Below are 23,138 nucleotides of genomic sequence, written 5' to 3'. Positions count from 1 at the left end.
GTGCTGTTTTGCAGATACTAAAACCTCTGTCAGGTGGAATAAGTTAACTGCATGCTGACCACCAGCACGTTAACCCCAGACTGGTTGGAACCAGATGGTTGATGATTTTTAACTCCTGAAATACCACCCAGTTATTTCACTGCCAACCCATCAGAAGGATGCACAAGCTGATGATGCATATGGAGACCCTCTCCCTCACCTTGTCTTTAAAAACCCTTCCCTGAATGCCGTCAGGGAGTTCAGGTCTTTTGAGCATGAGTTGCCCATTCTCCTTGCTCAGCCCCATGTTGGGCACCTTACAATAAACACTGTACTTTCCTTCACCACAACCTGCTGCTGGTAGATTGGCTTTACTGCGAGTTGGGCAAGTGGACCCAAGTTCGATCTGGTAACAATATTAACCAGTATAGCTAGTTGTGTTGCAGTTATAAATAAACTTGAGAATCTTAGAGGCTAAATACAACACAGTATATTTCTCATGTAGGCAAACTTCATGTAGGCCAGGCAGCCCTTCTCTGCCTGTATCTGCCATCTGGAACAGGTGACCTCCAGGGTGGCCCTGCATGGCAAGATGATCAGTTGCAATAGTTTACATGATTAGGCCTGGAGGAGGCTTACGTCTCCAGCACAACACATTCCATTGTCCAGAACTTAGTCACATGGCCCTGACCCAATTACAAGGGAGAAAGACTATAGCATTTTTAAGATAGGCCCATGGGCAAAAAAATGTGATAAACATGTAACATTATATCAGCCATAGCTTCCTAAAACCACAAACTAAGTGTTTGCCATTGGCAAGAAGATTCAGTAAAGATGAGATCTGGTGCCTGTGAGTGATTTAGATGGGGCTTAAACTGTGTATGGTTCTTGGATGAGTTTGTAGCTCATAGAAATTGCCAAATATCTGTGGCCATAACAGAAAGAGCTCATTGAGCGTAACTTTGAATTTCATTATAAATGTTGACAAATTTGAAAGACTAATACGTTCACCAAATACATTTTTGAGCCCTTTCACTTTCTCTTCTCCTTCTGGGACACCTACAATGCAAATGTTGGTACACTTGATGTCTCAGAGGTCACTTAAACTATTCTCATTTTTTATTTGTTTTTCTTTTTGCTATTCTGATTTGGTAATTTTATTATTCTATCTTCCAGATCACATATGCATTCTCTCTCACCTAGTCTGCTGTTAATCCCTTCTAGAATGTTTTTCATTTCAGTTATTGCATTTTTCAGCTCTGACAGGTTCTTTTTAATAATTTTTAGTCCTTGTTAAAATTCTCACTGTGTTCATCTATTCTTTCCCCAAGTTCAGTCAGCATTTTTATTACTAAGGCCTTGAAATTTCTATCTGGTAAATTATTTATCTCTGTTTCATTAGTTGTTTTTTCAGGTTTTTTTTTTCTTATTCTTTCAATTGAAACAAATTCCTCTGTCTTCTCATTTTGTTTAGCTTTCTCTGTCCTTATGAAATTAAGTGAACCAGTTACCTATTCTGGTCTTGAAGGGGTGTCCTTATATGGGAACATCCCTGTGCAGTTTGAATGTGCCCAGTGGCTTTGGTGGGAGAGCTTGATCTGAAGTGAGCATGGGTCACATCTCCCCCGAGGGTGTGCTGGCAGCTGTCACATTTTTGGGAGGTTGGGCTGGAGATGGAGGGGCTAGAGCCAAAGCCAGGTGTGGGCTGTGGCTTTTCTTATGTTCAGTGGCTGTTACCTCCCTATGGGGAGTGGGGTTAGATTCCAAGGTGCTGGAGCAGAAGTTTTAAGTTTAGGGTCCCAGATGGTTCTCTTCCCTCTAAATGTGCACTTCTCCCCTTCCAGCAAGGTTAACTTTGCCTCAGAGGGGAGTGGCACTAGAGCAAGTGTGCACACAGTGGGGGCTTGGGCATGTGCCAGGATGGTCCTGGCACGCCAGTCAGAGCTCGAGACAGCTCTTGATCCACCACCTCTGTGAGTGCCAGCAATGACTGTCTGTGCAGATGCAGTGGCGGTCAGAGCCGGCTCTGTTCCCCTCATCTGCATACTCTCCCCAGCAAAGGCACGGACAGCCTTCATCCTAGTGGGGAGCTGTGCTGGAGCTAGAGGGGCTGGGGTGCACGATGGGGCAGTTGCAGGAAACTGGCCAGAGCCCTGGGTGTTTCAATCTGCTTCCACCACCTTGTTCCTGGGAGTAAGCAAGCATGCTTGAGCTCTTCATGAGCAGAGCCTAGGTTTCTCACAGCCCTCCTCTAAGTCCCAGTGGTTTTCACATCATTTAAGAGCACTGGTGTTCCTGGTGTCAGACCCCAGGGCTGGGGCGCCCAGTATGTGGTTCCAACCTCTCCCTCCCAGGGAAGATCTCTGAGCCTGTGCAATCACCCTCCTTTCCTGTGTGCCCTCTTAGGGGCTTAGGTCCTGACCTGGTCACTTCTCTTCCCTTTCTACCTGATTTTGTGTGGATTTTGTTTTACAGCCTTGGTTGTAGAAGAGTCTTTCCGCCCATCTCCAATTTGTTTTCAGCTCCACATGTAGATGTATTTTCAATGTGTTCTTGGGGGGGAGGTGAGCTCAGCGTTCTCCTACTCTGCCACCTTGATCTCCTCCCCTGTATGTACTCTTTGTATTTGCCCTTTCCCTGCTCCAGCATATGGTTATAAGTCACCCATGTTGTTTATCAGTGTATCAGCAGTCTATTCCTTTTTATTACTGAACAGAATTCCATGTATGTATATACTGTATTTTGTTTTTTTATCCATCCACTCTTTGCTAGTCATATGGTTTGTTTCTTGTTTGAGGCTCTTCAAATCCATCCATCATTGTTTTGTTTGTTTTAATTTTTGTGTTTTTTTTGTTTGTTTATTTTGTTTAGTTACCTGCCTGGACTAATTCTGTAGATTCTGGCTGCTCTGCAACCAGAATGCTGATGTCTCTGCTCATTTTTAAAAGATATCTTTTCTTTCCTTTCTTCCTTCTTTTCTCCTCCTCCTCCTCCTCCTCTCCCTCTCTCCTTCTATGTATCTTTCTGTCACCCTTCCTGTCTCCCCTTTCTTTCTCCTTCCTAGTCTTCTAGGAGTCATTCTTTTTTGTTTTTGTTTTTTTTTTTTAGTTATCTGTGAGATATACATTTTAAAGTAATAACTAGAATTATGACTTATAACATTATACCAGAACATGTAAGATTTTCAGAAATTTCATGTAATGCCTGAAACATTTATATTAACATATTTCTATACAAATAACCCAAAGAAAGTTTAGGATTAGTTGTTTTTTTGTTTGTTTGTTTGTTTGTACTGCAGGTTCTTATCAGTCATCAATTTTATACACGTCAGTGTATACATGTCAATCCCAATCGCCCAATTCAGCACACCACCATCCCCACCCCACCACGGTTTTCCCCCCTTGGTGTCCATACATTTGTTCTCTACATCTGTGTCTCAACTTCTGCCCTGCAAACCGGTTCATCTGTACCATTTTTCTAGGTTCCACATACATGCATTAATATACGATATTTGTTTTTCTCTTTCTGACTTACTTCACTCTGTATGGCAGTCTCTAGATCCATCCACATTTCAACAAATGACTCAATTTCATTCCTTTTTATGGCTGAGTAATATTCCATTGTATATATATACCACATCTTCTTTATCCACTCATCTGTCGATGGGCCTTTAGGTTGCTTCCATGACCTGGCTGTTGTAAATAGTGCTGCAATGAACATTGGGGTGCATGTGTCTTTTTGAATTATGGTTTTCTCTGGGTATATGCCCAGTAGTGGGATTGCTGGGTCATATGGTAATTCTATTTTTAGTTTTTTTTTTTTTTTTTTTTTATTTTTAGTTTTTTAAGGAACCTCCATAATGTTCTCGATAGTGGCTGTATCAATTTACATTCCCACCAACAGTGCAAGAGGGTTGCCTTTTCTCCACACCCTCTCCAGCATTTGTTCTTTGTAGATTTTCTGATGATGCCCATTCTAACTGGTGTGAGGTGATACCTCATTGTAGTTTTGATTTGCATTTCTCTAATAATTAGTGATGTTGAACAGCTTCTCATGTGCTTCTTGGCCATCTGTATGTCTTCTTTGGAGGCTAGGAGTCATTCTTAAGTCAAAACAGCTTAGTGGTAGCCAATGATTAATCAGAGGTAGTGCCTTTACATTTTAATCAGTAAGGCTTCCACATTTTACTGAGGGGATGTGTGTGGACTGGAGCACACATTTACCATTCAAGCAGTTTACAAATCTACCCTGGCTTCTACTTTTTCTTTGTGCAAGGTGTCATGTTTGGTGGGGGAGAAGTAGTTAACTGTGGTCCTTTTTGGTCTCTCCTTAGTTTGTGTGCAGCTTCCAAACCTCTGGGAATAAGTGGGAACTTATCAAAGTCCACTATGGCTGTCTCACTTCCCAAGTGTCTTTGTTAAATTTTGTTTGGTCTCTTCTTTGCCTCAACCATCATTGCAGCCTCAGGCAGCTGTACTGTTGACCTTTGATTTTTGCCACCAACTGCTGTTTTCTACATCGTACCTGGGCATGGGTCTCTCTATGGAGTTCTAAATCAGGTGTACCCTTCTGGTGACAGCAAGACTACTGGTCCTCAGCCTATGGCATCACCAAGTCAAGGGAAGTATGGGAATAGCCCCATGTTAATTTGTCCCCATAGTTCTTGCTGAAGTTCAAGTAGTTCTTCTTGAATAAGCTCTTCTCAATCTGTTGTATGCCTTTGGTCATTTTTCCAGAATTCTGAAATTGATTATTTTGAAAATTTTGTCCAGTATTATCATTGATATTTGGAGAAAGGATTTGCTGAGATCATTACTCTGACATTCAGGATGTCCTGCTGCATGTAGACATTTCATAACATTATAAAGCAAACAAACAAGAGTTTCAATTCCTAAAAATTAAAGCAAAATGCAGCAAGGAGCTTAACCACTTATAAAGTTTGTGACACACCAGAAGTCAGGGACGATTTCAAGTGACTGTAAAGCTTAGAAATTTGCTTGTCTCCAGGGGATATACTGTAGGGTAAGAAAACAAATCTTAAATTACCAAAAATTATATTGTTACTGGTAGTGTTTTTATTGTTATTCTAAGACTATTATGTATGTATAGTCCAGTGAGATACAGTGTATAGTGGGATAGGTGGATAGTATAGAGTATACTGTACAGTAGGTTAGGTGAATACATAATTTTGTTGATTCGTTGGGAACCAGGATTTTCTGTGTGGGAGAAGGGAAGTTGATGTGAGACAGATGAGTAAAACTCTGTAGTTTTAAACTAGAATTAAAAGTATAAATATCAAATCATGATATTTAGCCTTAAAAAAAAAAAAGGTCCTGATTACTTAAAAAGCCCAGAAACCAAGACTTAGGACTCAGATTATGGCTTCCACATAGTATTTTCCCACTAAAAGGAAGCAAAGCACCTTGGAGAAATGGCTAATTTCTAGTTTGGGGCAGGAAGTTTCTACAAGAGTCTGGAACAACTTTGCCATGTCAGAAGGTAAAGGAAAGCTCAACGATAAAGGCATGTTGAAAGAATTCATAAGCAACTGGCTTGAAAGGATCCCATGTCACAGATGGGACAATTTCAGCCTCAAGAAAAACAATGGTTAGGATAGATTCAAGCGTTTCTAATATGCTGAAATTCATGAGTATGCAATAATGCAAAAATTAACTCACTGGAAGCTGTATAAACAATTCATTCTCTCAAAAACTGGTAAATATATGGAAATAATCAAGTACTTATTCTGTCTTTGGTTATCTCAGGGTAATGAGATAGTTATTTAGGAGAATGTATCTTTTTTAGAAATATTCTAACTTAGAAAGAAGATGTGATACCTTTACATATCCCCTAAAGAAGTACCAGATCTAGGCCAGTTGTTCTCAGGGTGTTTTCAGGGATACCTGTGGATTTCTAGAACCCTTTCTGAGGGTCAATGAGTTCAAAGCTATTCTTATAACAATATCAAGATGTTATATTTTAGTGTACAGTGTTTTCCAGAGACTATATGACATGTAAAGTTGCATGAGATTGTATTTGGAAGCAGATATGAAAATATAGCTTTCTTCTACTAAGTCAAATGTTAAGGAGAAATGCAAAAATATTTAAAACATTCTCTATTATTAGTTTATTTTTAAGTAGTTAATAATACATATATAAAAATACTAGTTTCTACTTCTAATATAGCATGTGCCTATCTCTCTATCTATCTATCTAGAATTCCATCTCTCACATATTGCTTGTGGGAATGTACAACTGTACAGGTGCTATGGAAATCTGTTTGGATGTTATTCAAAGTTAAACACTGAGGTAACCATTTGACTCAGCAATTCCACTTCTAGGTATAACACCCATGACGGGTGAATATAGATGTTCAAACAAATATTTGTACATGGATATACATAGAAGCCCTATTCACAATAGTGAATAGTGAATAGTAAATAAGAGGAAACACACAAATGTCCTTTCATTAATAAATGAATAAACAAAAGGTGGCATATACTTACAATGGACTATTATTCAGCCAAAAAAGGAACAAAGGAGTAATACATAATGCAACCTTGACGTACCCCCAAAACCGTATGCTAAGTGAAAGAAACCAGACACTAAAGGACACACAATGCATGATTCCATTTATATAAAGTATTCTAAATAGGTAAATCCAGAAAGAAGATTATTGGCTAGTAGGGGTCTTAGGTGAAGGAGAAATGGAAGGTGATGACTACTTAATGGGTATGGGATATTTTTGGGGTGATAAAAATGTTGTGGAAGTTGTTAGAGCTGGTGGTTGCACAACATAGTAATGTACTACATGCCACTGAATTGCACACTTTAAAATGGTTAATTTTTTGTTATGTTTCACCTCAGTAAAAAAAATGGATAAGCAATTATGAGATACTCACACTATAATATGAAACTCCAGAGTCTAAGATGTTCCATTATAAAAGAATGGAAGAAAAGATGGAAAACCTTTAGAGAGAAAAAAATTGCCTGCAAAGTAGTAACAAATAGACTGGCAGAAGTTTCCTCATCAATAGCAGATACAAGCAAACAATAAAATAGAATTTGATACTAGAACTTGAAATCCAGATTTACCTGAATGTGTATCTATTATTCAGCTATAAGGATCATATGAACCTCACTCTATGCACTCTTAAAAGATAGAGAACAGCAAGAAGAAAAGTAAATGCACAGGAACAATGTCATATTAAAAAAAAAAAAAAAACTGAAACCCAAAATCATCCAGTTTGGATTGAATGGTCAATAAGGCAAAAATGCAGTGGGTTTGCCAATCAGTCTGTGTCAGAAGTTTAAATCTCTCTGTGTCCAAGTAACTGGGAAAGCAGGTAAATTTTCACTGAAAAGATGTCCCTTACATATCAACTTTGAGGTTTTCCCAACATTTAAGAATCTATGGATCCTAGGGCTTCCCTCGTGTCACAGTGATTGAGAACCCGCCTGCCAATGCAGGGGACGTGGGTTCGAGCCCTGGTCCGGGAAGATCCCACATGCCACAGAGCAGCTGGGCCCGTGGGCCACAGCTGCTGAGCCTGCGCTCTGGAGCCTGCAAGCCACAACTACTGAGCCCACGTGCCACAACTACGGAAGCCCGCATGCCTAGAGCCCGTGCTCTGCAACAAGAGAAGCCACTGCAATGAGAAGCCCACGCACCACAATGAAGAGTAGCCCCCACTTGCTGCAACTAGAGAAAGCCCACAAGCAGCAATGAAGACCCAGTGCAGCCAAAAATAAATAAATAAAATAAATAAATTTATTAAAAGAAAAAAGAATCTATGGATCCTGGACAAGACTAAGCCAAGCAAGGTTCCTGAGCTAAAAGGAAGTCTGTGAACTCACTTCCAATTTTGGAACAAGGTAGGATGGGTGATGACAATTTGAATGGTGAAGAGGTAGTTCAGAGCTACTGCAGGTGCAAACAGTAGGCACTCAATAAATACTTGTTAAAAAATGAATGCGTGTATAAATAAATAAGTAGGTCAAAATATACTTGTCATTTTTGGGTCTATTGTTAACTATTAGCACTTGGTTAAAAATCACAAAATTAAAAACAAAAAGTAATACCACAGTCTACTCATGTGCTTCAGTTTTCTCTCTTTAGTTTAACATCTTGTCAAAAATCCAGAAATAGCAAAATTAAACCCACCAAATCAATAAGTAATATTTAGTAAGAGTTTATTGTACATATAAAAACAGTTCACAAACTGGGAGCTTTCAAATTCAAAGCTCGGGAACGTGAAGTTATAGAATGACTTACAGAGTAAAAATGAGGAAGTTATTAATTTTTACAACGATTGGTTATTACAGTGGAGGTTTCCAGATGGCAGGGGATTGGTTAAAAGTGATAACCTCATGCCATTTTTAGGAAGATGACTTATGTTTCTTTTATGATTGTCAGAGCCATTTACAAAAAATAAACTAGGTTGAGCTTCATGAAATGAAATACTTTCATTTACATTCATGAAGTAAGCTGGATTTAGTTTTTCTTACATGGCTTAAATGTTTTTGTCTGTTCAGGAAATTCTTAAATCCAGGCTCCATTTGTATTTAATTTTAATAATCTTAGGTATTGTGACCACCACTCAGACTGTATAGGATTGCACAGAGTAGCAGCTCTCAGGCAACCGTTAGATACCAGCTCACTTGGGCGGCTGCCTTGTACTTCAGTGGAAGGTCCTCTGTCGTCCTGCAGAAATCTTATTTCTGGGCCTGATGTGTGTCTTCCTTGCTTTTGGAGTAGACTTAGGATATTTGTTGTATTTATTTTTGTAGGGAACTTAGGGAAATCAGAGGTAAATTTTCACATTTTCAACCCTATCCTCTCACTCTACTTTTCACCAATAAAGGCAGGACCTTTTCTTCTGAGCCTCTTCATTGGAATAATCGGGATTTTGAAATATTTGTTTCCACCCAGGCTTTTGTTTTGGCGGCGTGGGCCATTGAGAGAGGAGTCTTTATAGTATTAGTGTGGAGTGGCTTGTGAAAAAATTAAGTTCTGAGTGCCCCTTTTCCTGGCTATCATCTTCATGTCCCAGTGAGTGTTTCAGTACCTTTAGTCAAGTTTCAGCCAAGCAGGGGATAATAATGGTGATGGCAACAATGGTATGAAGAGCACAAGTGCACTTTTTCATTGTCGGACTCCCTGAAATGGGGGCTGGAGTTCTCAGAATCTCCCTTTCTCTGGTGCTTTTCAATTCTCAGATCATGTCTCTCTGTGAACGTACACCAAAATAGTGTGGGCACTCACACTGATCCATTTGGTATTCTTTCCAAGGCTACCTGCACAACCTCTCTTTTGCTGCCACACACTGTCAGTGCTATATTTGCTGTGTGAGAGAATTAATCTACTCATTATGGCTGCACATCGCCAAGTTCTTAAAGTTTGTTCTTGCCAGTGAATGTACAGTATATCGTATAAACTGAATCTTGGGTGTCCTACCCCAAACTCAAAGCTTACAAAGTAAAAAAAAATGATACAGTGTCATGATGTACAGGCAGTTAATATTATGTCTCTGCTGTTGTCTGTGGCCGTTACACAAGAAGTGGATTAGATTATACTATGTACTGGATTCTGGGAATATTGTTCAAACTTGAATACTTTGGAATTTGAAGAGTTATTCTGGAGCTTACAATTAGTCAGTGATAATCTTAAATGAAGTCTATTCTGATTTGTTTCTAGGAATAAAGAATGTTACATTACTCATTTTGCATTTTCTTATCTATGTAAATAGGATCAATTAGTGAAAACCTCTTACACTTAAGATGTTTTACTATCACATTTCTGCTAGATGATACATATCTGCAAATTTGGAATTCTTTTCCTGAGTGGAGAAATCCAAGAATTTTCCTTAACGCTAACATATTGCTTAGAGTCCAATTGTTTCACTCAGTGGATGCTAAATATATTGCTAAAACATGCAAAGGGCATACAAAGAGAAGATAAGAGATAACATCTTAGGACAAACATCTCTGAACTTTTGGTGAAAAAATGCCAGGCTACTTGCTCACCTAGCAATGCTTTATTTGGTGTTAGGAAAGACCAAAATGTAGATCGAGATTATAAAATAATACAAAAGAAGAAGGAGGTCCTACCGCCTACTACAAAAATTATCTTTGACTTGGGCTGGAGCCACACATAACTCCTGAAGCTTTACTTGTCTCATGAAGATTTGTTACTGAAAGACCCAAAGGTCAAGAACTACTGAAAAGAAGTTCATATACCAGTAGCAAATGTAATTTTCATCTTCAAAAATTGCTATGGTGTAAGAGAATTTTGCTCAGAATATAAACTGCAGTATTTATCATATTTAATTCTGGCATTTGGGTCCCAGAATCAAATACGATAAAGCAGTGATTTAAATGCTTTGCTGCATGTAAATGATTGTCAACACACACCCACACTCAGAAACCATAATGTGGGTTAGAGAGACCAGGTAAGAGGGATGAGATAAGAAAGAGGGGCCATTGAGAACGTTGGGAAGAGGTAATGACAAAGTGCCAGAGGAAAAGGGCAGTGAGGAGGGAGGTCCAGTTAGGTGTATAAACCAAAGGAATTCTTCTAGATTAAAAGAGACTCGAAGCAGAGCAAGTGTTTAATATTACCCTCTTATTTAACAGATGTGGAAATAAAGGATTAGGGAGGTGAAATAACCTTTTAACATCACATGGGAGCTTTTCCGAAGTAATAAAAATGAAGGAAGCTGAGGTCAAGGAGAACAGCTGGAAGCCAGAGACATTAAAAAAAATCTACAAGTCAAGGGCTGGAGCGGAAATGAGAGGCAGAGTGGGAGCACAGAGCTGTAGAAAACACAGTATTTCTGTGACGTGCGGGTGTGGGTGTGGGTGAGGAAGAGATTTGTCAGTTGAAAGAGAGAGGAAGTCACTATAGAGTATTGAGAAAAAGGTTTGCTGAAATTAGAGATCAAACACCAGCTCTGAGGGTCAGAAGTTCTACTTCCCAGTGAAATGCTGCTTCTGCCACTTCTATTGCTAGCAGTTGTCGTCCCAGGTGGTGACAATGAAGACGGTAAGAGTAACTCTGGCAGTTCCCAGAACAGGTGCAGGGGGTCTGGATGAAAGCATGCTGCACCTATCACTAAGGGTCAGGGCCCTCCTGTCTCCAGCCCTCTCCCCCAGTTCTGGAGGTTGGGGATGGAGCTAGAAGCCTTGGGGCAGGCAAATGTCTTAGGCTCTGTGTTGTTGTTCAGACTCTGGGTTCTTTATCATTTCATCCTGATTCTCTCTTCCTCCTCACTCTTCTTATGCTTCCACCACCCACAGCCTTCCAGGGGCCAACCTCTTACCATGTTATCCAGATTTCGACCTTTGCCAACAGCACCTGGGCACAAACTCAAGGCTCAGGCTGGTTGGATGATTTTCAGATTCATGGGTGGGACAGTGACTCGGACACTGCCATTTTCCTGAAGCCCTGGTCCAGGGGCAACTTCAGTGATGCGGAGTTGATTGAGCTGGAGGACCTATTCCGAACCTACTTCATTGGATTCACTCAGGAAGTGCAGGACTATGCCAGTAAATTCCAGATTGAATGTGAGTACAGTCCTCTGCTCCGGGGAGATTCTCAACGGTTTTTCTCTCTCCTGGTTAAGGCTATTACTCTCTTGCATCTTGGTCCCGTCCTCCCACTTTACCCAACTGCATGCACACACTTCTCCAGAGTAGTCTCCAACTCTGACTCCACACCTCCACTAAGTATCCCAGATTCTTCCTGTTTCTTGCACTCCAGTGTGATAAATGAAGGTCCCCCTTTGTAACCATCTCCTGGTTTGTTTGTGCATAACTGGCTTCTCTCTAACCCCAAGGACAAAGCCCTCACTTCTCCACTCTGTGCCTGAGTGAACTGAAGTGTGACTTCCTCCTCCTCCAATCCGTCTCCTCAAGCATCTCCTGCCTGATCCCTTCTCTCAATGTAACTCTCCCCTTCACCCTGGAATGCTGCACTCCTGATTCCATCACATGCTGCTCTCCTTCTCTCCTCATGCCCACCCTACAGCCTTACAACAGACCATCTCCACCATTTATGACATGCATACCTCTCCCCAATGCTCTTCTTTCTGAAAAGGCTCTGAATACTGCAATTGGTTTTTGAGTCATCTCACATCTCAGACCTTTCTCCCACCCCCCAAATCCAAAGCCCCACATCCTCTCCCCATACCTTTCTTTCTTGTTTGCTTTTTAGTAACTTTGTCCCTGTTTTCCTTATATCCAGACCCCTTTGTGATCCAGGGTATAGCAGGTTGTGAGCTGCATTCTGGGAAGTCCATAAGAAGCTTTTTGAGGGGAGCTTTAGGAGGACTGGATTTCATGAGCATTAAGAATCATTCATGTGCACCTGCCCCAGAGGGCAGCAGCAGGGCGCAGCAGTTCTGTGCACTCATCAGTCAGTACCAAGGCATCTTGGGTATCATAGAGACGCTCCTCTCAGAAACCTGCCCTCGGTATCTCCTTGGTGTCCTCGACGCAGGGAAGACTGAACTACAGAGGCAAGGTTTGTTCTTTTCTCTCCACAAGACTTTTCTATTTCACGTCCTGCCACCTTCTTTGAATTCAAGAGTAGGAGGTACCTAAGGAGAGAGGGGCTTAATCAATAAATGATTTGGTTCCCATAGGAGTAGAAGAGGTCACTGTCCAAACTTGTGGGTTTCTGAATGCCTATGCTCTAGGTTAGAGTCATAATCTGACAGTCTCCCTGCCTCTTCCTGCCCCAGTGAAGCCTGAGGCCTGGCTGTCCAGTGGCCCCAGTCCTGGGCCTGGCCGTCTGCTGCTGGTGTGCCATGTCTCAGGATTCTACCCAAAACCCGTGTGGGTGATGTGGATGAGGGGCGAGCGGGAGCAGTCTGGCACTCAGCAAGGAGATGTCTTGCCCAATGTTGACTGGACTTGGTATCTCCAAGTAACCCTGAATGTGACGGCTGGGGAGGAGACTGGCCTGAGTTGCCGAGTGAAGCACAGCAGTCTAGGAGACCAGGACATCATCCTCTACTGGGGTGAGTAAGGCATGGGTCCCAGCTGGGAATGGGAGGAGATGGTCCTCAAGCACAGAGGGAGGGACTGGGAAAAAGGAGGGATTTGATAGATGAGATAGGGAGGGACAGGGGGAGAAAGGAATGGAGAGAGGGATGGAGAGAGAGACAGAGAGTCAGAGAGAGAAAAAGAGACAGAGAGACAGAGGTTGAGATTTATTCCTTGGGACTACAGTTCCAAGAGGAATGAAAATAGATGATCTAAGGTATAGAAGAGATAAGAATGAAGGACTTATAGACTGGGTAGGATGGGGTAAGAGGGAGAGACAAAGGGTGGCTGTGAATATATGATATCCAGGAATATGAGAGAGAGAATCACAGATGCCTATGCATCAGAAGCAGGTAATGGTAGTGCTGACACTCAGGTGGGTAACAAAGCCAGGAGAACTAGAGAATGGGTTTGAAGTGACATCCCTGTGTCCTCTCCCAATTGCCAGGTCACCGCACCTCCGTCAGCTTGATATTTTGGGCAATATTAGTGCCCTCCTTGGTCCTTTTGATATGTCTTGCATTATGGTTTTTGAGGCGCTGGTGAGTTTTCCTTTTTAATCTTTCTTTTTTGTTCATCCTCTCACTCTTTCCCTCCATTTTATCTATTACATACTTTAGCCTCCATATTTCCAACAGACCCTTTCCCCTTTCTTCCCCACTCCCATCTTTAGGTAAATCTATTTTTAAAAAATATTTATTTATTTATTTGGTTGTGCTGGGTCTTAGTTGCAGCAGGCGGGCTCCTTAGTTGCAGCATGTGGATTCCTTAATTGATGCAGGTGGGCTCCCCAGTTGCGGCTCATGGGCTCCTTAGTTGTGACATACAAACTCTTAGTTGCAGCATGCGTGTGGGATCCAGTTCCCTGACCAGGGATCGAACCCAGGCCTGCTGCATTGGGAGCACAGAGTCTTATCCACTGTGCCTCCAGGGAAGTCCTGATAAATCTATTTTTAAAAAGTCGTGGTAAAATATACATGACGTAAAAACTTACTGCATTAGCCATTTTTAAACGTACAGTTTAGTAGTATTAAGTACATTCACTTTTTGTGCAACCCATCTCTAGAACTTTTTTATCTTGTAAACTAAAACTCTGCCCATTAAACCACATTCCCCATTCCTTGCTCCCCTAGTCCCTGGCAACCACCATGCTACTTTCTGTCTATATGAATCTGATTACTCTAGGTACCTCATATAAGTGGAATCATCACTATTTGTCTTTTTGTGACTGGCTCATTCCACTTAGCATAATGTCCTCATAATTCATCATGTGATGGCACGTATTAGAATTTCTTTCCTTTTTAAGGCTGTTTTGTTTATCCGTTCATCTGTCAAGGGACATTTGGGTTGATTCTACCTTTTGGCTCTTGTGAATAATGCTGCTATGAACATGGTGTACAAATATCTCTTATGTAGAACGATTTTTTGCTTGTGATCTTAACAGGTCCTATCAGAATATCTCATGAGCCCTCATCATGTCTCCATTTCCATTTGGGATCAGTAACCAGGAGTCCAGAAACTCAATTTGTCAGCCCAGGAGTCAATCTCATCATATTTCATCAAATAATCATCAGATTTGGACAAATCAGAGTGCCCATAGTTTGTAAGATAAATCATAATTTATATACTAGCAGAAAAATAATTAAAAATTGTTATTATGAGACAATATCAATAGTAGGATCCACTCAGATTTCATAGATGTGAGGTGAGAAAGAATGTACCTCGGAATAAGTGAAATGATGTCCATGACTTAACAGTGACATCCCTTTGGCTTCTTATTTGAACTTTTTTTTTGTGATTCTGCTGAAATATCATTTGTTAAAGTGAGCTAGCTATAATTATGCCGAGATAATTGTATTTGCAGAGATGCTGAACAATTTTAACATACTATCTCTGTCTCTGCTTGGATGATTTTCTAACCATGAGGGCCAGCTGAGCAGCTTCTTTCTCCAGGAAGCCTTCTTTAGTGCTACAGTGGAAGTAACCCTCCCTTGTGTGGTGTCATGCTGAGATCCACATTACTCTGTACCCACAACATTGCAGGTCTTTTTGTTTTTCTTTTCTTTCTACTTATAAGTTCCTTGAGAGAAAGGCTTGCTCTAGGTGGATCCCAGGCAAGATCTCTCACTCGCATATGTATTTGTTTAGTAAAATAATCTAAGTTGTTATAACTGCCACATTAATGGTCTTTTTTTTTTCCTTTTTCAAAATTATCTCCTTCCTTTTTCTCCTCTTTAGTTGATATTCTAGATTTTCCTCTTATTGAGATATTCTCACATAGCAAAAAATATCATACTCTCCTTGTTTCTGCCCTGAACTCCTCTGGAGAAAACCACTTCTGCCCATATTATAACTATAGTTTACATATAAAGATTAATCAGAAAAGGATCCTGTTTCTCATTTTCCAGTGAGAATGCATGAGAGGCAGGATGGGTGAGGGATAATAGTGCAGATGGGTTGTTAAATATTCAAGCAAAGAGTCAAGAGGGCTTTTCTTGCTCTCAGGGACTTTGATATCTGTGGTTTATCAAGTCAGTTATATTGTTGACTCTTGTTTACATTTATCGATTCTTTTGCTTATTCCACAGTTTTCTAGAAACCTCATTAAAAAAATCCAAACTCATTTAATTAAAAGAGTAGGAAGGGGGAAGAGGGGAGAATTTGGGTATATATATATATTTTTTTTTTTTTTTTAATTTACTGTTTGTGTTTAATACACATCAATTCCATAACATGAGAAGTTACTATGAACCAAAGCATAAATACACAAACACAATATACAATCCAAAATAGATGTACAGCATTCAGGTATGAAACAAAAGAGAAGGTTCGTTCACACACATAGTAGCTTGAGATCTGTTGGATATGGTTGTTCCAGTGTAGATTTATAAAGATGGAAAAAAAATGACTTTGGTTATCAAGACTATTGTGGCCATATTAGATTTGGAACATCTAAGAATCAGTGTGTGATCATGGGAACAAAAGACGTAGATAGTGTCTATTTTTAAAAAGGTTTCCGTGCATCAAGGCAGTTGTGAAAAGATTTACTTTCCAAAATCAAACCCACTTTAGGCTTAGGACCAGATTCTAACTATCTAAAAATATTGATTGATAACAGAAAGTGTTCCAAATGTGGCTATTCTGATTCAGTTTAAAAAAAAGTATTTACAGAAAAGAGTATAAAAGTTTTTCTGAATTTAATGTAAGCAAGCTTCCAGTCTTCCCTTGCCAAATATATTTGATTTATAGTTTAGCTCCTTCACATATTTGCTTTTTTAATTTCAAGATTTGTCAATCTTACCTGCAAAACAGATCATTTTTTAAACTGTAAAAAGTATTCGACATATGCAGAAATAAAAAGCATTTTGAAATTAGTTGAGATCCATGTAATTCTACTCTTTGTTATCTGTTTAGCTAAATGAATCTAGTGCTCTTTTTGAATAAGAATAGTTGATAAGTATAGAAGCAAAATGTACTCATTATGCTTGGATTTGGGGTAGATTCCAATCCATCATTGCCCTGGTACATATCAATGACTATATAAAAATTCAAAGGCAATGTCAAACCCAAACCCCAAGGGAAAGATTTCAGTTCCCAAGAGAACAGTGATAGCTTAACATAAAATTTTCTCTAGGGTACACCAGCATTAAATTAGTACTGCTGAAACAACACATTGAGGATTTACAGTAGCACCTGGAAGTTCCTTCTAATGTACATATAAATAGAATCACAGAAGCTTTCTGTTTTACCTCATTGTTTTATGGCCCTATAAATTTAATGAGCCAAATGAAAACTGAATCTCTGTTCTACATCCCATTCTTTATCTCTAAGTAAGATAAAATCTATTCTCACTTTCAAGGTAGAGTTTTATGTGTCCATACTTCTTAAGCCACATTTAAGGAAAACATCTCTTAACTAATTTTGGATGTTGTCTCTCTTCATCTTGTACAGGAAACTCCAGCAGATTTAATATTAGCATTCATCATCTAGGCAAACGCTTCACATGCTCTTCAAACCAATCAAATTTGGGATCCTCAACAGTTTCTGTCAATAAAATAAGGTGTGGAACTAGCAGATTAATTCAATGAAGACCTGTTTTTTTTTTTTCCCTTGTCATACTGGATGTCTGGATGCCATCTGAATTGGGTTTAGAGGATGGGGAAGTGTAGATGTTTCTTGGCCTGAGTCTCTTAACAGTAGAGATGTAGAAGGGAGATGGAGATCTCCAAGAGACTGGCTGTTGACTGCAGAGCACAGTCATTTGCTTTGGTGGTGGCGTTCGCTGGATTGGGGGCAGTTGAGGTATGCTGGGAGGAGTTACTTGAAGGTGTTACAACAGTTGTTTGATTTGAATAAATCTGCGTAGGTAAGAGCAGTGTCAGAAGCAGCAGCCCCAGTCTGAGCCTGGCCACCATCTCTCTGCCCATGTCCACTCTGCCGGTGCGCAGCGCATCTCACTGGATGCGGGGTGCGTGGAGGACCGCTGGCTCCAGGCGGGCGCAGGCAAGGTCTGGGTATATTTTTTGAGGGATTTAGGAAGGGAGGTCAGAGCAAGTGGAATTTTTCAGAAGCCAGGAGTACTAGAAGCGGTTCTCCCACCTGGACATTTTAGAACAACATGGACTTTAGGATTTGGGCAGGGTAGGAAATGACTGAAGACATAGTTTTTTTCTCTCTGCATTAACACAGCTGGTTATTTCTCCAGGATGCATTAAACTCCAACTCATCTTATAGAGCCGACATGCTGTCCTATGCTTCACTGCTCCCTCAGCTACAGGCCAGGACCCTGATTAGAATGTTTCTTGGAGTGTTGACTATGGACCACCAGCAGGAGTAGTACCTGTGAGCTTGTTAGATGAAGACATTTTCAGGCCCCACTCTAGACTTACTGAATCAGAAAATCCTGGAATGGGAACTAGAATGCTGTGTTTTAATTAGCCTTTTAGGTTATTCAGATCAACATTTAATTTTAAGAAACTCTTGTGTAAAGATTTCTCAGGCTTTGGACTGTTGACACTTTGGGATGCATAATTCTTTGTTATGGAAGGTTGTTCAATGCACTGCAGGAGTTTTAGCAGCATCCCTGGCCACTACTCACTGGATGCCAGTAGTACCTCCCCAGTTACAATAACCAAATATATCTCCAGACATTTCCAAATGTCCCTCAGGGGCAAAATTGACCCCAGATGAGAACCAAGGTCTAAGATAATGAACAGAATTTCACCTCCCACCTCAGCACTTAGTTGGAATAATTGGTGATCCCACTTAAATAAAGCAATAGTTTATAATTGGTGGTTGAGGAAGGAGGGACTCTGTCTCAGGGGTATGATGCCTTCAAAACTCCAAGTTGCTATAGAATTTTGTTCCACAGGTAAAGCTGGCCCAGGAATGAAGTTCACAAATAGAACAGAATGATGACAGAGCCAAAGACCACATGTGGAGACTGACCTACCTCTGGATATTTTAGTTATATGAGCACAACAGATTTCATTCTTCCTTTTAAAAGAACTGAGTTAGAATATTTACTTGCTTAAAAATTCTGATATTACTATGCTTTCTGATGTCTTGTAACAGCTTTTCCACATTGTTATTATCTTTCCTTGTTTTCTTTACTCTTCTTATTCTCTTTCCTCCCCCAAGTCATCATCCCTCAAAGGTGGTTTCTTGGACTTGTGATTTTCCTCTGTGTCCTTACCTTGGAAAACCTTAATTTACCCATGACTTTAACTATGACCTCTGGATGATTGACTTTCAAAAACAGATCTTCAGTCTCAGAATATAAGGGCTTGTCAACTCTTTTTATATGAGAGTTTGTGTGCATGTGTATGTGTTTGTGTGGTTTTTGCTAATCTATAGGAATATGTTAAAAAATATTTTGTCCTTGTTTCCAGTATCTGTGTTAAATTAACTTATTAAGTTTAATATTTTATCTGTAGGTCCTTTTGGATTTTCTATGCATACTATCATGACAGCTCTAGGTATGAAAATTCCAGTTGTTTCTTTTCAATCCTCATGATCTCTTTTATTGCATTTTCTTGCCCAATGGCACTTGTTATGAACAGCAGTACACTGTTGAATAGAATTGACATCTGGCATTCTTATCTTTTTACTTGTATTGGATAAGAATTATTCAAGAGTTAATATTAGCTATGATAATTGCTGCAAGTGTTTCATGTATACTTTTTATTAGATTAAGAACACTTTCAAAGTTGCTAAATGTTTTTTATTATCATTATTATTATGGCTGGCTACTGAATTTCATTAGGGCTTGAAATGACAAAATCTTTTACATATTTTTTTTTCCTTTTAATGTTGTGAGTCACACTTATTGACTCTCAAATGGTAAAACAAAATTGTGTTTTTGCCATTTATCTGTCTTGTTCATAAAGTATTTGTGGATTCAGTTTGCTAATATTTTGTTTATAATGTTTTTTAGTTCTTATAATTTCTTTGGTATTTTGAGGGTTTTTAACCTCCTAAAACAAGTCAAGAAATCTTTCCTCTGTTTTTATTCTCTGGGAGAGTTTCTGTTATATATTTATTTTTAAAATAAATATTTGGTAAAATTCAGTAGTGAAGACTTATGTGTTGGGAGTTTTTTGGGGGGGACGGAGTTTTAAATTTCAGTTAATTTTTAAAAATAAAAATAATGGGGCTTCCCTGGTGACACAGTGGTTACGAATCTGCCTGCCAATGCAGGAGATAACAGGTAAAAGCCCTGGTCCAGGAAGATCCCACATGCCATGGAGCAACTAAGCCTGTATTCCACAACTACTGAGCCTGCTCTCTAGAGCCCACGAGCCACAACTACTAAGCCCGTGTGCCACAGCTACTGAAGTCCGCATGCCTAGAGCCCATGCTCCCAAGAAGAGAAGCCACCACAATGAGAAGCCTGTGCACCACAATGAAGAGTAGCCCCTGCTCGCGGCAACCAGAGAAAAGTCCACGTGCAGCAACGAAGACCCAACGTAGCCAAAAAAAAAGTAAATAAAATAAAATAAATAAATTTATAAAAAATAAATAAATAAAAATAACTCTTTTCAAATTGTCTATTTCTTTGTGTCCTCTTTGGTAAGTTATGTTTTTAAAGGATTTGTCCAAGTTGTTCAGATTTCTAATTTACTGTTGGCTTGTGCATAATATCTTCTTTTTATCATGTTAATGTCTATAGGGTTCATAATTATGTACCCTGCCTTTTTTAACCAGATCTTAGAAATCGGTTCTCTCTCTCTTCTTTGTTTTCTCTCTCTGATCTTGACAGGAGATTATCAATTTTATAATTTTTTCAAAAACTATGTTTTGAGTCGTTGATTATTTCGATGATCATATCATTTTCTTTATTATCTCCTTCCTTCTACTCTCTTTGCATTTATTCTGTTGTGATATAAGGACTCTGATCACCCAGTTCCAATGTGTGAGGGAGGGGGTTTCCCCACACATCCAAGAAGCAACACTTTGGACCAGCTTGGGTGTCTTATAATTCAATTCAATTCTGACACTATCTACCTGGATATAGCATCAGATTCCACAGTTTAAGGGTTCAGACCTACAAGACTGTGGGGGGCAATCAGGCTTGCCAGTCACAAATAGATTGGAGGTTCCCATGACCTCCTTCTTAGATTTGATTAATTTTCTAGACTGGCTTACAGAATTTAGAGAAACATTTACTTATTAGATCACCTATTATAAAAGGATAGTTAAGAGCTAGATGGATGAGATGCAAAGGGCAAGAAATGGGGTAAGGTGGTGGCGCTTCCATGCCACTCTAAGCCTGCTGTTCTCCTGACCTCAATGTGTTCACCAAACTGAAAGCTCTTAAAGCACCATTCTTTTGGGTTATTTTTGGAGGCTTCATTACATAGGTAAATTGATCAAATCATTGGCTATAGGGTTAAATTCAACTGCTAGTCCCTCTTACCTCCCTGGATGTCAGAGGGTGGGACTGGAAGTTCCAACCCTCCAATCACATGATTGTCTCCACTGACAACCAGCACCCACCCTTAGGTTATATAGGGGTTTTCCAAAGTCACTTCATTAACTAACAAAAGATATCTTGATTGCTTTCAAAAGTTAGGAAATTCCAAATGTTGTAAGAACTCTCTGCCAGTAGCGGCAGCTCCAAAGGTCAAGAACTACTGAAAAGAAGGTCATATACCAGTAGTGTTACAGAACACAAGTTTGTGTGCCTGATGCACAGTGAGGCCGAACAAACTGAAACGTCAGAGTTCGGAGCAGAGAAAGATTTATGCAGGGCCAAGCAAGGAGAATGGGTGGCTCATGCTGAAAAACCCCAAACTACCTGATGGTTTTTGGGGGAAAGTTTTTATAGGCAAAATTTGGGGTGCAAGGTGTGTGACTTTCTTCTGTTCAGTGGTGAGGTAACAGGGCAGTGTTCCAGGAATCTTGTGCTCAGTCTGAAGTTGCCATCCTCCACCTGGGGTGGGGGCCTTGCAGAAGAACTTAAAGATATTTTTATGTATATTACTTGAGGCAGAACCAGGACACTTTCCCAAGGCTGCCCTATTGCTTCTTGCTTGCGCCTCCTTTGTTTCTGAATTCTATCCTTTCCCTGATTAACAACTGTTTGAATCTGCTTTCTGGAATTCATCGAGGGTCAAGGAGCTGAATGAAACGTAATTTCTACAAACAAGAAATGGGGGCCAGAAAGGCTTTCATGCCCAGGAGGCCCAGGGTCCTGCTCAGTTTCAATCCCCCTTTTCTTTAATACTTCTCAATATTGAAGAGAACAGGTGTTGGATAAGAAAGGGAATAACATATTGGGTATAGAGGTTAATCATAAACTCAGCAGAGGAACTCAGGTGTAGGGGGACTTGGTTTCCAATCCCACCTTGTCTTTCAACCTTCCCCAAATCTTTCAGAGAACATGAGGACAACCACTCTGGGGACTTCCTGCTGAAATGGGGCGTGGTCCTGCCTCAGTTTGGGGAAGGGACACCAAATTATAAATATCCCTGAGTTCCAAGTCCTGGATTTGAGTTTGGTATGATTAAGACCTCAATCCCTTGGTCCGCCAGTTTGGTGCAACAGACCCAATTCAAACTAACTTTAAGAGAGAAAACAGATCTCATTCCCTGAGGAAATCAGGAGAATAAACCTGAAACCTAGTCTGGACCCAGCACCTTGGGGAGACTTGTAGCCAGATAGCCAGTCTTTTATCTAAGTAGGTTTTAACTTCTGATGTTGTATTAACATATACACAATAGGAGCTATTGGCCGCTACACAGTCTCCTTTTTTTCTGCCAACATCTGATCTACAGAATCTTATTGTCTAAAAATTTAATTGTTACAAGAGGAAACCTTGAAAATGTAAAGCTGCAGCTACTAGCTGCCAGCAGACACTGCTTTGAGAATGGCTAGTGGTGTCCCCTAGTCTGACACAGCTCAGAAAATTCAGCAACCCAGGAACATATCGGAGGTCACATCCACAATGGCCACCTAGTATTACCTTGGATGTCTGAACCATGGTTACTCTATTTTGACTTTCAAATGCACTTTTATCCTCAATGGCCAAAGTAGGTGTACAATGCATGTCTGAAAGGTCACAAAACAGGCTACTTTGGTCAGTAAAGTTTAAGTTAAACCATATATAAGCCAGAATGACTTCCCCATACTTCAATGTGTGCAGATTCTTCCATCATTTTAACTTTTGATTGTAAGTCTTTCAGTAGAAAACTTTGATGATCAAAATATCCATTCCTCAATGCTGGGGTGAGTCAGCTGCTTGCCCCAGCCAGCAGCTGGGGTCCTAGGCCTCCTTTATATTTGCCTAGTTATCCACATTGGGGGAAAACTGATCAGATATTGTGAACAATCTCAGAGGTATGTTAATAGGGAAACATTTTAGAGGCTATATATATATATATATATATATATATATATATATATATATATATGTATATATGTATATATATATATTATATCTATATCACCCATTTGTCACACAAGCATTTGTACATGTGCTTTTAGCAATAGACTTAAAGCAAGCAGTGTCATACATCATGAGTAGTTATACTCTGTGATAACTCTACTAGGTAATTTTCTTGTCCTCCTGAATATTAAGGCAAAAGTGTGCTTAACACAATAGCTTTAAG

The 23,138-nt window shown here is 39.9% G+C and overlaps 1 protein-coding gene and 2 pseudogenes across 3 annotated transcripts in view; 2 read left to right on the top strand and 1 right to left on the bottom strand.

Moving 5' to 3' along the window:
• Nucleotides 1–23,138, top strand: part of LOC309644701 (large ribosomal subunit protein eL19 pseudogene) — a 93,082-nt pseudogene that overhangs the window by 11,218 nt on the left and 58,726 nt on the right. The window lies entirely within an intron of this gene.
• On the top strand, nucleotides 753–15,654 carry LOC309643042 (T-cell surface glycoprotein CD1b-2-like). Its single transcript, XM_082425421.1, has 6 exons — nucleotides 753–11,023; nucleotides 11,278–11,544; nucleotides 12,224–12,502; nucleotides 12,723–13,001; nucleotides 13,475–13,568; nucleotides 14,471–15,654. The coding sequence occupies exons 1-6, from the start codon at nucleotides 10,963–10,965 to the stop codon at nucleotides 14,490–14,492; spliced, it is 1,002 nt and encodes a 333-aa protein (XP_082281547.1). The 5' UTR covers nucleotides 753–10,962; the 3' UTR covers nucleotides 14,493–15,654.
• Nucleotides 15,990–17,542, bottom strand: LOC309645082 (signal transducer CD24 pseudogene; annotated as a pseudogene). Its single transcript has one exon. The product of its transcript is annotated as a signal transducer CD24 pseudogene (transcript).

The sequence above is a fragment of the Balaenoptera physalus genome (genome assembly GCF_965194825.1).
Source record: "Balaenoptera physalus genome assembly, chromosome: 1".
Classification (NCBI taxonomy): Eukaryota; Metazoa; Chordata; class Mammalia; order Artiodactyla; family Balaenopteridae; genus Balaenoptera; species Balaenoptera physalus.
This window is presented reverse-complemented; position numbering and strand designations above follow the sequence as displayed.

Coding starts and splice junctions, on each gene's coding strand:
- LOC309643042 (XM_082425421.1), top strand. CDS start 10,963: ATGCTGCTTCTGCCACTTCTATTGCTAGCAGTTGTCGTCCCAGGTGGT. Junction 12,503..12,722: donor GACTGAACTACAGAGGCAAG/GTTTGTTCTTTT, acceptor TTCCTGCCCCAG/TGAAGCCTGAGGCCTGGCTG. Junction 13,002..13,474: donor GGACATCATCCTCTACTGGG/GTGAGTAAGGCA, acceptor CCCAATTGCCAG/GTCACCGCACCTCCGTCAGC.